This window comes from Hydra viridissima, unplaced genomic scaffold (assembly GCF_058129835.1).
Source record: "Hydra viridissima isolate aposymbiotic clone 2 unplaced genomic scaffold, HvirCarnegie_v1 scaffold_3, whole genome shotgun sequence".
NCBI lineage: Eukaryota > Metazoa > Cnidaria > Hydrozoa > Anthoathecata > Hydridae > Hydra > Hydra viridissima.
In genome coordinates, this window is record NW_028324302.1 from 19,374,214 (window position 1) to 19,388,655 (window position 14,442).

At 31.5% G+C, this 14,442-nt stretch overlaps 2 protein-coding genes across 2 annotated transcripts; both read left to right on the top strand.

Moving 5' to 3' along the window:
- The first annotated feature begins 2,509 nt into the window (after window positions 1–2,509).
- LOC145180682 (uncharacterized) lies at window positions 2,510–4,230 on the top strand. Its single transcript, XM_080055615.2, has one exon. It carries the CDS (start codon window positions 2,754–2,756, stop codon window positions 4,038–4,040), a length of 1,287 nt encoding a protein of 428 aa, XP_079911741.2. The 5' UTR covers window positions 2,510–2,753; the 3' UTR covers window positions 4,041–4,230.
- A 1,939-nt stretch (window positions 4,231–6,169) lies between these two features.
- On the top strand, window positions 6,170–7,755 carry LOC149891321 (lengsin-like). The gene has a single exon (XM_090083491.1). It carries the CDS (start codon window positions 6,206–6,208, stop codon window positions 7,520–7,522), a length of 1,317 nt encoding a protein of 438 aa, XP_089939617.1. The 5' UTR covers window positions 6,170–6,205; the 3' UTR covers window positions 7,523–7,755.
- The last annotated feature ends 6,687 nt before the right edge of the window (window positions 7,756–14,442 follow it).

Here is a 14,442-nt window from a genome sequence, read left to right on the forward strand (position 1 = left end):
ATTTAATAAACTAAAGTTGAGACCGCAGTTTGTGAAAATCTTTGAGTAATACCTAATCAATGCAAAATGTATCCACGCATGCGTATATTAGTTTTCCTGAAATTACGAACATACAACGTACCCACAAAGTTATGGTGCAGTTTAAAAGTGATAAAGGTTAAAAATAGCTTTTGTTTTTATTTTCAATATATGATTTTTGGAAAAATTATTTACTTAAAACTTTGTTATCTAATTAGCTCCGTTATGTTCCTGGCGCTCATCTTATTTTGAGTGAAGATTTCTCAGTACACGTTGGAACAAAGCCTGAGATACATTTGTACCGCGATACCTAATTGAGTTAAGTTTCGCGGCTTATTTTTATACACCTTCTCTTTAAAAAATTCCCATAAGAAATAGTTCATAGGGCTCGGATCTGGACTGCATGGTGGCCAGTTAACATCACCTCTTCGCAAAATCAACCGATTGTGGAATAAATCCTAGCCCAGCTAGAATCACCATAAATATCAAATACAATTTTTCATCTACCAAATAAATCAACGGTTTTTTTTTTTTTTTTTTTTTTGTTTCGGAAAAACAAGACAAGATAAAAATAATAAAAGTTTTTGTGAGCAGAAAAAAAAGACTGCAAAATCCCTGTTTCAAACAATAATCTTTTTTCAAACATTTTTCTAAATAATTAAAAATTTTATTTATCATTTAATTTACTTATTTTATTTATTATTTTTAAATTGAATTACACATCCTGGGAAAATAAGCAATTTAGTAAAAAAATATTTTTCATTTCAATTTGGAATAATGAAATCGGTTAAAGAGTAGTAGAGGCAAAAAGAGCGTCAAAAGAATTTTTTTTTTAAAAAAAAAGTCTGAGAAATCACAATTTTACAGTATGTAGGTATGCTAGGTATGTAAGGTATGGTACTATGCATATGGTACGTTAAGTATGACTGAAAAAAATTGCTTATTTGTCACATAAAAAAACACTAAGATCACTTGTCTGCTCCATTAAGCGCCTGCCCCTCCTTCATCCTCTCGAGTTTGCTGCGGAACAAATCCAGAAGTCAAAAATGTTGTTCTCACACATTTTAAATCTACCCTTGTTCACTAAAATTTGCTTATTGCATAAATAAAAAACAGGAAGACGTGAATACAAAATTTGGACGGTCAGATACTAGGAGTTGTAATAACTTCAGAGTGTAAATCGAAGTCCATCACAAATATTAGTCCAGTTTGATTTTTATTTGTCCGATTCTATCGGAATGCTTTTATCGGTGCGTGACAAATAAGGGAACGGGCACCTTCACATTAGAACATAGGGGGATCATTTGCCTAAGAAAAAAATTACTGAACTGAAACAAATACTTCCTGTGCAATCAGATTTGAAGACGATAGTTACGAAGCTATAAACATGATGAGTGATCCTAGAATGGAGGTAATAGAGGAGGCGGTCACAAAGGAGGTGGTCACAGAGGAGGTGGTCACAGAGGAGGCGGTCAAAGAGGAGGCGGTCACAGAGAAGGCGGTCACAGAGAAGGCGGTCACAGAGGAGGCGGTCACAGAAGAGGCGGTCACAGAGGAGGCGGTCACAGAGGAGGCGGTCACAGAGGAGGCGGTCACAGAGGAGGCGGTCACAGAGATGGTGGACATAGAGAAGGTCATCGAGTTGGAGTTTTTATCAGATTTTCATGGAAAAAAAAAGACTTTCGAGAAAGAAAAAGCCCCTCTATGCCCTTTTTTTAGCTTTTATATTTTTCTAAAGATGTAAATTTTCTAATGCATAATTATTAGTGTACAAAAATCTGGAATAATGCAACACAGTGTAAACAATTATCTGAAATAATGCAACACAGTGTATTGCATTATTTCAGATAAATCTTTACATTAATGACATTGACATTTTTTTTACAATTTTAGTAAAAGTATTAGCTGGCATATCAGTTGCATTAGAAGATGTTTGCTATCTTAAAGCTGTCCATATTTGTTTAATATAATTAATAATCACTTGTTTTTCTGATGATTTCTTCTTTCTGCCTTCAATTTTAACACAAATTCTTTTTTACTTTCATACCAAATATTTTTAAAACTCAACTTTCAATTTACGACGTTTGCAAATCGTAGCTCCCCATTTCGTCAGGTTAGAATTATTTTGTTCCATCTCCCATTTTAAACGATGAAAGAAAGTTTTTGAATTTTTCTGTTAGTAAAAATTACTTAAAATTTTACTATTACTTTTTTAAGAAATTATAACTTATTTTTCAAGTAATTTATATCTAAAGAAACTATTTAGAAAAAAAATTTTTAAAATAAAATGTATTTTAAAAGTAATCATTACTTAGTAAAATCAACAATTCATTTTCTCCCAACGTTTAAAATTGGAGATAGAACAAAATAATTCTAACCTGACGATTTAACCAATCGTTTAACAGGCGGCCCCCCTTGAGTTAGAAGAGGTGAACCGTGAAACAAACAAAAATTAGTGCACAAAGTGTTATTTTTTTAAAATTATGCTGAATAAAAAAAAAAAAAAAAATTATTCTTTTTATATTTTTTTTTGTTTCTTTATTTTAATTTATTTAACTTGGACCCTATTGCTTCTTCTAATCTAGTTCTCGGTTTTTTGTTTAGATCGGGTAGTTGATATTAAGGGACATTTTTATTAAATATCCTTTGAACCGTGAGAGAAATATTTTTCTTATTACGTTATTTGTCGCTACGTTGATGAGGATTTTATCACCCGAACTGCAGTTATTCGTGTTATGACCGTCGGTAGTTTTTTTCTACTTTTTTTGGCTATCTTGATTATTGTAACAAACTATTTTTTTGTAAACCGCAACAGATCAGAAATTTTAGCTATACCACGTCCTTTACGAAAGAAAATGTTCTCGTCATATTTGCAGCCCGACTACCAAATGTGTTGCAATCCGTTATTTTGTCCAATGCAAGGAGATTGGGTACTTCGAAACGACATGTCTTATGTCAATTTTAATGATGTTTTGAATACAAATACAGAGCTTCGACTAAGAAAAGGATGGCCGAAGACTTTATTTCGCAATGACCTAAGGTGCGGCCGAAAATATCCACTTGCACGTACTCTAATATACAATAAAACTCAAGGATACTATCCTGATATTGCTTCCCAATGCTATGGATTTGGACAAACACCTTGTTGTAATGAGGATGTTGGTTGGTGCGGTCACGGGCAGCTTTATTGTAAATGCGAAAAGTGTATAGATTATTCAACAATTGTGTACGCAGAACTTTATACGTGGATTCATGTGAATAGGTGCCAGTATTTTAATTTCGACACAAACCAAAGCTGTTCCTACCTCAAAAATCAATTTTCCTCAACCACGTTTATTGGCGACTCTTTAGTGAGACATGTGTTCTCTTCGTTACTGTTGCGCTTAACAGGAGATCTTTTATACGGAGCTTTGAAAGTAGACTCTTCCGAGAAAGATTTAAAATTTTGCTCCGGAGAAAATCAATTTATTGACAGTTCTTGTCATGTGAAACTTGCTACAAAATGGAACGAAATAAAACAAAATAAAATGTATTGTCCGTTGCTAAGAAACAAACCTGAACTGTCGTTTGTACAAGCCTATAGTACATTACAATCTAAAATGGCGTTAGATGCAATTGAAGCTAAACTTCTTGAACCGCGCCCTCTTCTAATTGTTGGAATAGGCATACACGATAACTTTAATGCCGACAGAGTTACAAAACTTTATCTCGATCCTATCGTGCAAACAATACGCCAGTCTTATACTTCTAAACCTTTACTCGTGTGGTTGAATACGCATTCAGCGGGATTGCTTAAACCACTCAGTTTTCAATCGACTCAAGGAAACACACAAATACAAAAGTTTAATAATGAACTTCTTCAATATTGTTTCGAGAACTCTATTATTGTGTTTGATACTTTTAACATAACAAAAGGTGTACATAGCTTTGATGGCACCCATTATGGTAGCGCTCTTAACCAACTCAAAGTAAACCTTCTTATCAATGGATTGTTGGCTGTGACAAATCATGTACTACCATAGCTGTAAAACTAGAAGGACTTTTTTTTTTTTTACTTTTAAGACAAACAATAAACACACAAAATGCATGCATACATAAACATAATACATAGTTACACATTATCATACATAGCTATCTTGTATATTACCAGATATATTTTGAGTTAAAGCCATTAGGGCGTCATTTTAAAGATTTTCATAAAAACAAAAGAAATGAAAAGTTTTTTTCTTAGTTTTTTGTTGTTCCAAACTTTCCGAGATTTTTGCAAGAAAGCTTTTTTTGTACAACATCTTAAGGTGGTACCAGGGTAAAGGCAACTTTTTAACAAAAAATTGAAAACTATTAATAGACTTTAGCTTTTTTCTATTAATAATCAAAAAAAAATTTAAACAGTACCAAAAAAAAATTTTTTTGTGATGACGTCATTAATTTGCGCATAATTAGTGTTATTTTACCCCCAAAACTGCCTATTCTTTCATCTAATTTAACAATCTCAGAAACAATTTGCAAGAAAGCTTTTTTTGTACAACATCTTAAGGGAAAATTTATAGCAAAATATTTCTTTAAACTTTTTAAAAACCAGAAAAGTTCAACGAAGTAAAGAACTTTGAATCTTTTTTCATCAATCAGGCAAAGTCAAACTTTTTCTAAGTAAAAATTTTCCGAGAAAAAGTTTTCCTTTTAAAAAGCAGAAATTTTTTGAGCCATTTTTATTGAACTCGGTCCAGCTCCCCATCACCAGTTCCTTTCAACGTCAATCGAACTTATTTCGAAATTTAGTAATAGATACTTAAGATACTTTAAGCGTGGAAATTTTTTTTATTTGAAACTCACTCTTAAACATCTAATTATTAATGCAACTTAGTTGTTTCTGGATAAATTTATTTATTCATCCAAACAAATTGTTATTATCATAATCATTATATTACTATTATTGCTATTATTATTATTTTTACTATTATTACTATCATTATTATTATCATTAATATCATTATCATTATTATTATTATTATTATCATCATTATTATTATTATCATCATCATTATTATTATTATTATCATCATCATTATTATTATTATTATTATTATTATTATTATTATTATTATTATTATTATTATTATTATTATTATTATTATTATTATTATTGTTATTATTTTTATTATCTTTATTTTTATTATCTTTATTATTATTGTTGTTGTTGTTGTTGTTGTTACTATTATTATTAATATCATTATTATTAAAAATATAATTTTAGTGGATGAAATAATTTAAATTGAAGTTTTGAAACAAATTTATAAAAAATCATATTTTTTCATGTTTTTACTTATTGTAACCATTCCAAAAAAAATAAAAATTAAAAAGTTAAATCTGAAATAATTATTTGACAGCATATATTAGTTGTTTTGCAAACTTTCTAACTTAATTTATGTGATCAGTGGCTCCTTTTTTTTTATCACACTCAAAATTTTCACTTAAATAAACCGAAAAATTCCAAATCTACAAAGCAGATCAAACTCAATGTCACAAAAGCATAAATTCCAATCATCTGCAAATATGTAAAATAATTTTTGAGTTTTGTGAAAGTTTCTTCTTAACTTCAATAAATTTTCTAATATAGTTGTGATTTTCTTCTTCAAAAATTCACAAACTACTGAAAACATTATGTTAATCTGCCAACTTTATTCAAACTCGTAGCTTGAGATTACCTTTTGTCGTTTTTTATAGAAAGTCGTGGGATAGAATAAACCCTAAAAACCAATATCTAAAAACATCCAAAATTGCAGATACAGCTCTCTTCCTTACTAAAGGCGGTGCATCTCACGTTTGGTAAATATTTAAAAAGATCAAGTTTCCGTCAATCTCCTCCTTTGAGTGTACAAAAGTTTCCGTCAATCTCCTCCTTTGAGTGTAAAAAAGTTACAAAAATGCTCAAGCAAATAAAACTCAAGAATCAAACTTAAACTTTCATAGTTTACTTCAAATTTGAAATTCAGCGTGGAGACTGAATTTTCAAAGTTCAAGATCAATTATTTCAATCGGGCTTAAAAGTTTGTTATGAGGTTTTTTGCCAAAATACTAAACCTGAGTTTTCGCTTCAAAGGAGGAGAGCGGCTGTAAAATAAGTTGCTTTTTTTGTCATTTCGCAATCATTTCACAGCATGTTGTAAAATTTATTAATTTCATTTAAATGGAAGAAATTAAATTTGTACGTTTGGAATGCATTGATATCAATGGAATTTCACGAGGAGTGTTAATAGATTATAATCATTATCTGGAAAAAGCGGATAATGGAGTTGCGTTGTACAGCGAAATATTAGCCAATTTTTCTTTTAATGGTCATCCGGTATCATCTCCAGTATCCAGTGTCGAAGAAGATGATTTTGGAGACAGCTTCATGTATCCTGAATCTGCCACTTTTCTGCAACTACCATGGAAACCCAGTGTGGCAAGTGTTTTAGCAGATTTTCATTCTAGTTCAAATAATCGAAAAAGTTCTCCTTGTCCATTTAATCCTCGTCACATTTGTAAAACACAAATTAAAAAATTAAAGGCCATGGGCTTTCAGATTTATGGAGCGTTTGAATACGAATTTTACACAATAAGTGATGATTTTTTACCTGTTACTGAGGCCTTTAATTACTCATCAACACAAGCTTCTCTGTGGGCTGAAAACCTCGCAATGAATATTATGGAAAATTTGAAAAAAATGCGTATACCCACAGAAATTTATCATTGTGAGGACGCCCCTTCCCAGCAAGAGATAACAATGGTTCCTGCATTTGGTATAAAATGTGCAGATAACGCAACACGGTACAAACAAACTGTACTCGAAACGTCGAGATTGCACGGGTACGGCGCCACTTTTATGTCAAAACCGTTTCTTGATAAGAGTGGATCTTCAGGGCATTTTAATCATTCATTGTGGAGCTTTAACGGTGAAAACCTATTCTATGATGCACAAAAACCAAATAAGTTATCTGAGATTGCAGAACATTGGTTAGCGGGATTACGTCATCATTCAAATACTCTAATGGTTCTCTTCTGCCCTACCACTAACTGTTACGAACGTTTTAAAGCTGGAATATTTGTCCCATCTGATAACGCATGGGGTATTGATGACAGGAAAGTTGCTTACAGAGTAAAAAATTGGAATCATTCTCAAACTTATGTGGAGAATCGAATATCAGGTGCTGCTGCTAATCAGTACCTTGTAATGGCTGGATGCATTATTGCTGGTCTTGATGGAATTAAAAAAAAGATGCTATTAGAAACAAGCAGGGAGAAAGATAAATTAAACGGTTGCAACAATGCAAAGTTGCCGACGCGGCTTCAGGACGCACTTGATCTTTTGATGAAAAGCGAGCTTTTTAAAAACGAATTGGGAGAGAAGTTCTTGAAAGCGTTCGAGACTTTAAAAAGATACGAGATGGAAGAAATGCAAAACGCAAAAAAAGAGGGGATGTTAGTGCAATGGTATCGTGAGTTTTATCGTTTTTGTACTTAAATCCAAATAAAATTATAAAACGTGAAAAAAATTTAGTGTGCTCATATTTTTAGAAAATAATAAAGATCCATAGAAAATCACTTATTTTTTAATCATTTATTTTTAAAAAATCTTTTAATGTATGTATAATGAAAGACGCAGGGATTTCACCGAAAAACATTGAAATCCCAATATCTTTAATATCTTTAACAATAACTCAGCTAACACAACAATAGAATTACAAAAAAAGAAAATTAAACAGTGTTTATTTTTATATATTTTTTAGATAAAATAATGTGTACTATACATTGATAAATTAACCTGTTGACCCGGATCATCTTACTTCAAAGCGCTTAAATAAAATTTTCTTAGACCATCGAAGTGGTTAGTTTGGCTGGAAGTGTTGATAAACATCAATTGACTTGAAGTTCTTTCATAACTAACTGGTCCCTTTCCGTAACAACAATTTAATTTTTACTTCGGACGAAATGCTTTATAAATAAACAAGACTTTTAAAAATTCAATATACAAAATGAATTGATTGCATTAAATTTACATTTGAATTGAATTCCTACTCCATGTAATAACCTGCATTAATTGATAGAAATTTTTTAAAAGACTAACATTTTCTTTAAAATAATTGATCTTTAAAATAATTTATTGGGAAATGTTAAGAATATTATGATATATAGAAATATTGTGAAGCACAAACTTTTTCTGTTTAAAATGCTTTAATTATGTTGCTAATCGAAGAACTTCACATAAATAAACCATAATTTGAAAATGAGTAATGATTTATTATTACCCGTTTTCAAATTAATAGAGTTTACTATGAAAAGCAACTTCAACTGTAAAAGATAAGATTATACGATTATTTGGTAATATTTCTTTTAGCAAAAAATTCTTTTAGCAAAGGAGATATTTATTGGATCAAAGCCAGGCGCTACTCAACTTCCCTCGCCCCCCCCCCCCCGCCCCCCATTTTATAATTGATTCTGATAGAGAATTTTATGCTGATTAAGAATCTTATAAAAACATGGGACTCAAAATAAATGGAAAGTGCTCTAAACTGAAGTTGAAAGTACAAAATTGTACGTCAAATCCCTAATATTCACCATCTTGACCAGTGATTTTTTTTAGTCTACAAGTTATCTTTTCAAAGTATTCACAACCTGGTTTTTATTTTATCATAAAGAAGACTTCGAATAATAGAACGTGAGAATTCATTCACGTTTAAATTATCACACCAATTTGCTTTAACTGGGATTCTTACTTTGTTGTCTAGAATATATTTTAAAGTTTTTAATAGAATAAGTTGAAAATATCTTTTATTGATAATATACTAAAATGAATTAAAAAAAAATAAAAATCGTTTTTTAGCAAAGTATATATATTTAAAACTACAGACTTTTTTTTAATACTTCAAGTTAAATCCCCGTAAAAATTTATTTTCATAATGTCTGTTATACAAAAAGGAATGTTTCAAAATAATTTTTCTGTTTCTTTATCAAATGTCATAGCTCTTCAAAAACCAACAAACAAACGCAATAGCCCTATTGCCTATGCTCATTTCATAGCCACACAATTTCTTAAAGAAGATTTTTTGCAAAAAAGATTAAAGAATTCCATTTTTATTATTCAATGAAAGTTCATCTTTTCTATTACTTTTTTCTTTAACAATAATGCAAATTTTTATTAAAAAAAACAGTCTTAAATTCTTTTCTAAAAACAAAATTCTCAAAAAAGAATCACGTTTCACAAGAGTAAGATGTTTTATAGCTCGTTTGTATATCTGATTACTAGACACTAGATAATCGGTCTCGAGTCTCGATTTCTCGTCTGGTGCGATACTATACAGTATCGGTATCGAAATCACGCGATACTGGTATCGAAAGTATCGTTAATGTTGGTGCTGTTTGGTATCGCTTGGTCTCGATGCGATACTTTACAGTATCGACTTCGAGATCACGCGATACTGGTATCGAAAGTGTCGGTTATGTTGGTATCGTTTGGTATCGCTGCGATCCATTCAGTATCGATATCGAGATCACGCGATACTGGTATCGAAAGTATCGTTTATGTTAGTATCGTTTGGTCTCGGTGCGATACCTTACGGTATCGATATCGATTCTAGTATCAAAAGTTGGTATTGTTTGGTACCGATAGTATCATTTACTATTGCAACTCGGGTCATCATGAGAACTTCCATGTTATTTTTATAAACGATTTGTAATTTGAAATAGTAAATTCGTATAATTAATGAGATATATATATGGCTCATTTATTATAAAAAAAAAAGTTCTCTAAGCTGGTTGTATGACATCATGTTTATCATTTAATTTCTCATCTGGTATCTTTGTTTTAATTTAAATAATTGTGTGGTATCACTTCTGTATTTTAATTTCTCATCTGTTATCCTTATTACAATTTTTTCTACCGTGATTTTTTCAACATTTATTTCTATATTTAATTTTTACAAATTATTAAATTATGTTAAACAGTGTGTAAGGGCGGACAAAAAGATAAAGGAGGGGGGGTGGTAATCGGGGTAACTACCCCCTTCCCCTACCTAAGAAACGTCAAACTTCAAAATATTATTGATAAAATTAAAAAAATAAGAAAAAATAAAGAAAGTTTATATAACCATTCAATATATTTAATATTACTAACTATCTTATAACCTTTCTAAAATCATTCTAAATATCAAATGAAACAATTTGTTTTATTTTGAAAAAACGCAAACCTTATTTTTTATATATTTTTTGGTCCGACAACCCCCCTAAAAGAATGACCTGGATCAGCCCCTACAATGTGTAATTTTCCATGTCGTTATTCCATTCAAGCGAAAATTTTCTGTGCGGATATAATCTCCAAGGGAATAGTTTTGCAATCATTAAAGAGTGTTTTTCATATAACTCTCCAAAGAAAACTGCTTGTGATGCAATGGTTAATGATTATTCTAAACGAGGATTAGAAATGGTTGTTTAAAGGGAATTGATTTCGTAACAGTCACTACGGTTATTTTAATTTAGTTAATTGTGTGATATCGCATTCATATTTTAATTTCTCTTCTGGTATCGTTACTTTAACTAAATCTCTCGTGGTATCGTAATTCTCGCTTTGTTCTGTGTTCAACATTCAACAACTAAACTTTAGTTTTAAACAATTAAACATAAGTATACTTTAGTTGTTAAAGAAAACTAATCTTCACTCGTTATGCCTTTTACAGCATCTTTAATCTGGGATTATTTCAAGAAAAATATAGGTAAGCACTACTTACTAAGTATTTTTTATACTTTATTCTCAAAAGGTAATTACCGGCAATGTCGGGAAATAATTCTAAAATTTATTACCGGCAGAATTATTGTTACATTTAGTAACTTAACTTTTGCGTGGCCAAGCGGATAAATTTATGGCGTATAAGCACGGAGTTCTAGGTCCAAGTCTTTCATGAGAGTTTAACTTGTTTAAATTTTTTTTTAACTAAAAATGCAGGGTTTTTTTTACATCTTTACGTTATAACTATTATTGTTTATGAACTATTAAGATCTATCTAAAAAAAAATTAATTTAATTGGTGGAGCAATAGTTCATAAATTGCCAAGCACATTGTGCTAAATTGATGGCCAGGTTGTATGCCAGCCCACTCTGAATTTGTTTTTGTTTCATACTAATTGTAAAAAAAAAAAATTAAGTTCACGCCTATCACAGCGTCTGTTTTTGGTAATAATATTTTTGAAATTATTTAACTCTTATGACATTTTATAGAGGTAAAATTTACAGTAAATGCCCCAAAAACTTAATTTTGCCTCAGGCCCAAGTGAGTTCGAAGCGTCCCGGCTCTGTTGTTTTTAATAAAGATAAAATAAAATGATAATAAAAAAGTAAAACTATTCTATTTGTTATTAAACTGTATTTTACATTTTCAGGAGAATCTGCTCTGTGTAAAACTTGTGGAAATAAGCTTGCAACAAAGCAAGCCAATACTACTGGCTTGCGAAAGCATATTCAAACACAACATAGGAAGTTATTCATCGAACTTCAAAAAAAAGAAGACGAGCGGAGATCACAAGTAGATGAAGAATTAAACGTAATCGAGGCAGGTGCTTCTGGATCCTCAAAAAATGTAGCCTTCAAAACTCTCACTCTCCCGAAGAAGGCGGTTACTAAAAAGTGCCTACTTCAAGATCGGCGTCAATTAGCAGTTGATCATGACATCATTACTTTGATTGCTACTGAGTGCTTGCCGTTCAGTTTTGCTGATTCTGAAAATTTTAAGAGGTTTATGAACAAAATATTACCAAATGCCACAATATATAGGGAAAAGGCGGTTCTGGCGCATTGACCCTTCCCATACTTAAGGATGCATAAAAAATGGTGAACACTTCATATCATGTTCTTGGACAAAACCAATACTTAAGAGTCGTCTTTAAAAATCAAGAAGAAGTATAAAAATAATCATGTTATTTCTATACCAGTTCTTCAAGATGCCTGTTCTTCTTTATTGCCTTGTTTTGTAATGTCCGATAGCCAAGGTGTGAATTCCGTCTTCTAAGATGAATCTTTTGTCGTCGTTAGCGCTGAGTGCGACTTCGTTAATTTCTTCGGTGTAGACATCGTGATGACGTGATCGGAAGACGTTCATGGTGGTGAGTTTTTCTTGTTTATCCTTCAAGCAGTCACCACAAGGTATTGATAACTTCTTGAAAATCAAACCCTTCATCCAATTTTTTTAAAACGTAAAGACACAAATGGCCACAATAAGACGTATCACCAAACTGAACTCTCTCGCTGTTATAATAAACCGAACTTTTCAAATAATGAACGAGCTCAACAAGAGGAGGCTGAGCGTAAGAGTCAAAACTATACTTTTTGTCACCGTCTTTATACCAACAGACCCAATGAAATCCATCTGTACTCGAATCTCCCGTATTCCCGATTCCACATTCTTTTTTAATTGTCTTTTTTGGCAATTCATCTCCCACAAACACGCCTTGAAAGTTTTTTAATTTTAACTGTTTAGCAGACTTTATCAATTGAAAGTTAGTCAAAGCTTTATTAGGTAAAACAATTCCTTCTACGTCAATCCATTGAAAGTCGATCATTTTTTTAATTTCTTAAAAAGTTTATCCGAATTTTTGAACAAGAGCTTTTCATAGAATGGCGCCTAAAAAATGAATGCTTGAGAAGGGTGAATTAGGTCCGAGCAATAAGCCGGCTCCAGCATATTTATAACCTTTCCCAGTTTTAATGAAGAGTCCATCACCGTGAACATTTTTAGTCCATGGGGTAACAAACAATCCTTCTCCACCTAAAGTTTTTATCTTCATTCCTTTTCCATTTTTGCTCAAGTAAACAACACCTCTTCCTGCAATTTTATCAACCATAGCAGAGCCAGCAGAAGAACCTACACCTGCTAGCAATCCGGTGGCTAGAGCTGAAACTACTTTTGTTGCAAGTGTACTTCCTATCATGCCTAATAACGGTAAAAGAGCTCCGATAAATCCACCTTCAATGGTTGAGTTGTGCGATAATTGTCTTTTACTCAATTTAAGAGTGACTCCTTTACCAGTTTCATACGCTTTTTTAATTTTGTTCAATTGCACATTAGTGATAGCGAGAACATGTTTACCGTTCAAGTCTTGATGAGAAAGCTTAATGCTAGTATCGGTTTTGTCTTGAATGGCTTTTTTAATTTTATCAGATTGGCTCTGCGAGATGTTAATTTTGATATTTTGATAATTGCTCATTTTTTTATGTATTAAAAATTATTTATTTCACTTCTCGAATATGATATCGTATTGTAATATCCTCTCCACGAAAATCAACCAAATCTCCATTCTGATCAATGATGCGAGTAACCATTGTTGAAATTTCAAACAGTTTAACAGGAAGATAAATCAAATGCATTGGTCTCTCGATGATTTTATAGCCTGGACTAACATTTGGATAAAAGGAGTAAATGCAATTTAATTGGGTTCCATTAATATAGGATGATCCGATAACGTTGTTAACGATTCTGATGGTGTTAATGCTTGAAATTCTAACGATATGATCCGACTCGTATTCGGAATTGGAATTTAATTTTCTTTTAGTAAACCCTAAAACTGAAGAGATGCTATTCTCCACATTAAAGTCAATCAAATAATTCAAGCCAAGTTTAATGGTTGATTTTAAAGTATTAAGATTGATTCCAATTTGAAGGTTGCTTGGTGAGTAATTAATTTTATTTGCAATAATATAACTTCCACGTTGAGCTGATTTTATTGTGCTTAAAATAGACCTTTGCAAATACTCATTGATGTCTTTAATGTCATAGCTTCCTGATGGAATGATAATGTTCTCCCAATGAGCTCCATTGTTCATGCTGTATTTGAAAGAATTGTTTTTACTGTTTACATTTGGAATGCTGTTGTAAGTCTCAAGACCGAGAAAAGCCATTTCATAACTTTTTCCTTCGTCAAAAACGATTTTATCCAAAAAATCAGTGGTGATAACACTTGATTTTCCATCTACATCGATTATTATACCTGTCATTTTTAAAATAAGAATTATTTTTTAAATTGTTTTAGAAAAATAAAAAATCGTCAAATCCGCTTCTGTACTTTCCCTCGTTCTTTTTAGAAGAGAGATCGATGACGGCAAATCCGTGAGGTTCATTCCAGCAATGATTGCAAAAAGCTTTAAAATCTTCTATTTTCATATCGCACGAAACGTGGTCTTGATAAATGTGATTAACGCTTTTTTGGTCTTGTTTAAAGAGGCAAATAAAGTTGGCATTTTCTCGGATGGTATGTCTTGGAATCTCAAAATAGTTTTGAGCGAGATAAAAGCAGTCGACGTTAGAGTGTCTTCCTCGGATGTAATATTTTTCGCACTTGTTTTTATTGGTCAATTGCAAATCGTCAAAGATCATCAAGTTGTTTTTGGTTGCATCGAGAT

Bases quoted from the DNA above. Each gene is read 5' to 3' on its own strand.
- LOC149891321 (XM_090083491.1), top strand. From the start codon at position 6,206: ATGGAAGAAATTAAATTTGTACGTTTGGAATGCATTGATATCAATGGA.
- LOC145180682 (XM_080055615.2), top strand. From the start codon at position 2,754: ATGACCGTCGGTAGTTTTTTTCTACTTTTTTTGGCTATCTTGATTATT.